The 2,500-nt window shown below is 44.8% G+C and overlaps 1 protein-coding gene across 1 annotated transcript in view; it reads right to left on the bottom strand.

The window, feature by feature from the left end:
* The window catches only part of LOC129351742 (nicotinamide/nicotinic acid mononucleotide adenylyltransferase 2), a 10,119-nt gene that overhangs the window by 672 nt on the left and 6,947 nt on the right, over nt 1-2,500 (bottom strand). The window contains exons 6-10 of the mRNA XM_055020656.1: nt 1,615-1,695; nt 1,234-1,278; nt 980-1,056; nt 313-414; nt 77-144 (exon numbers count right to left, since the gene is read on the bottom strand). Of these exons, the coding sequence (XP_054876631.1) occupies nt 77-144; nt 313-414; nt 980-1,056; nt 1,234-1,278; nt 1,615-1,695 (373 nt within the window). The remainder of the gene's footprint in view (nt 1-76; nt 145-312; nt 415-979; nt 1,057-1,233; nt 1,279-1,614; nt 1,696-2,500) is intronic.

Genomic DNA, 2,500 nt, shown 5'->3' with positions numbered 1-2,500 from the left:
TTTCACAGAAAGTCAAAGTAATTGGACCAGGACATCAATAAGAGCATCGGCTCCGTCAGTCTAACTTTTGGCCCACCTGCTCTTGGTGGAGCTGACGATGGACATGGGGTGGTCGGTCGCGTCCTTCACCACGACGATGTTGTCCTGAAACAAAGATCTCAGATGTCAGCAGACATTCACTGGACTTTATGACGAAGCAGAAAAGAGACAAAACTCAGAGACGATGACAAAGTGTCCAGTGATTCAACATCAGCCTCATTCTCTCCAATCAGTATTTTGTCCCTCTTGCTGCACCACACTGCAGAAACTCACCTTGTACTTGCGGAGGATGGAAGAATGATTCATGATCCTCTCCGTGTCGACGCCGTCACGAGGGACAACTACGATCCCAAAATCACCAACAATCACCTCCATCTGAGACCAGAGAGACGGCATTCAGGGTCCAGAACCTCTGACAGAACCAGGCTCAGGCCCAGACGGTCCAACCGGGTCGGACTCATCTGAACCTCAGGGTGGAGCCGTTAGTCAGTCCTTTCAGAAAACCAGCTAAATAATCCTGGCTTCATCACAAATTAACCAGCAGCAACAGACAAAATCATCAAATTCAAAGCTGTTTACAGATATTATAGACAAACAAGTGGATTTAAAGGTAATTACCCACTTCAAACAGCAGGGGGTACTGTTTCTAGCAATGCACATATTTAGAGAAACATGCTGGATCTGGATCTGAGTTCAGATACACAAACATCTGACATTTAAAGGATCATTCCAGAATTTCCATCTGGAGTTTTTATCACGGACATAAAAACATGGATGGAAACAAATCACCTTCATCTTCTTCCCTGAATGTCTGGTTGAACTAAGAGTTTTTGTTTCTATTGAGTCTCGGCTACCTGAGGGGAGGGGCTACATGCAGCTGGGCGGGGCTACATGTTGGTGGGTGGGGTTATGCATGTGGGTGGGGCTACATTGTGCTTACATCACTGTCCTTCCACAGGCCAGGGATGCAGAAGGACTCCAGGAGATCACTGCCACACAGGAGCAAGATGCGCAACTCTACAGAGGACGGACAGGCAGGGAAAGAGACAGACACGCCCTCAGTAAACATGGCGTTTACTCGCTCAGCGCCACGCTTCCTCCGTAAGCATCATGTTTACTGGATCCCAACAAGACCAGAAGGAGTTCAGACAGGAAGGAAACCAGAGGATCCGCTCAGGTCTGGAGAAAACTCACCGATCTCCTCGTACCTCATCGCCGTCCCCAGGTTGGCGTTTTCATCTGAACACAAACAGAGATTTCACTCTGACCTTTCAACTCCACAAAACCTCCTGTTTCTGCAGCGAGTTGAAACTGCGACATTTGATTAATCAGACAGAACAAAGTCAGTTTGGCATTAAGTCTCTCTTAATAATGACGGTCCAGTTTTAACTGACCGGGCTGGACTGTGGCTCTGACCTGCAGGCATTTCATCTGTTTCAGGAACCTGCTTTGATTCCAACATTAATGTTTTCACATCATCAAACCTCCAGATAAATTCATTCACTTTCCCCGATGAATAAAACTTGTGAATAATTTTTCTTAGGCAAAACATGAAATAAAATCAGATTTTCTCACCAACAAACGTGAAGCGCTCCATGTTGGGTCGGACGCAGCAGATTTTACCCAAACTCTCACTGACCTTCCCCCAAACTTTGACTAGACAGTAACAAAAGGTTCACATCAGAACCGACATGCCAACAGTTTCATGAAAATGATCAATTTATTATGATGTAAAATCAACCAGCAGCAACATCAGGCTCCACTGTCAGAGTTTAACAAGTACTTCATTATTAACAAGCAACATTTCTATTCTTTTCTATTCTAGTTTATTCTACTCTATGCTGCAGCTCTGGTCTATGCTATGTTAGGATGCTACACTATGCTATGCTAGGATGCTATGCTACACTATGCTATGCTAGGATGCTATGCTACACTATGCTATGCTAGGATGCTATGCTAGGATGTTATGCTACACTATGCTATGCTAGGATGCTATGCTACACTATGCTATGCTAGGATGCTATGCTACACTATGCTATGCTAGGATGCTATGCTACACTATGCTATGCTAGGATGCTATGCTAGGATGCTATGCTAGGATGTTATGCTACACTATGCTATGCTAGGATGCTTTGCTAGGATGCTATGCTACACTATGCTATGCTAGGATGCTATGCTACACTATGCTATGCTAGGATGCTATGCTAGGATGCGATGCTACACTATGCTATGCTAGGATGCTATGCTAGGATGTTATGCTACACTATGCTGTGCTAGGATGCTTTGCTAGGATGCTATGCTACACTGCTATGCTAGGATGCTATGCTAGGATGTTATGGTACACTATGCTATGCTAGGATGCTTTGCTAGGATGCTATGCTACACTATGCTATGCTAGGATGCTATGCTACACTATGCTATGCTAGGATGCTATGCTAGGATGCGATGCTACACTATGCTA

The sequence above is a fragment of the Poeciliopsis prolifica genome, unplaced genomic scaffold (genome assembly GCF_027474105.1).
Source record: "Poeciliopsis prolifica strain line A6 unplaced genomic scaffold, Auburn_PproV2 SCAFFOLD069, whole genome shotgun sequence".
In the NCBI taxonomy this organism is placed as follows: domain Eukaryota; kingdom Metazoa; phylum Chordata; class Actinopteri; order Cyprinodontiformes; family Poeciliidae; genus Poeciliopsis; species Poeciliopsis prolifica.
Note: the sequence above shows the minus strand (reverse complement) of the source record. Positions and strands in the feature narration are given on the sequence as shown.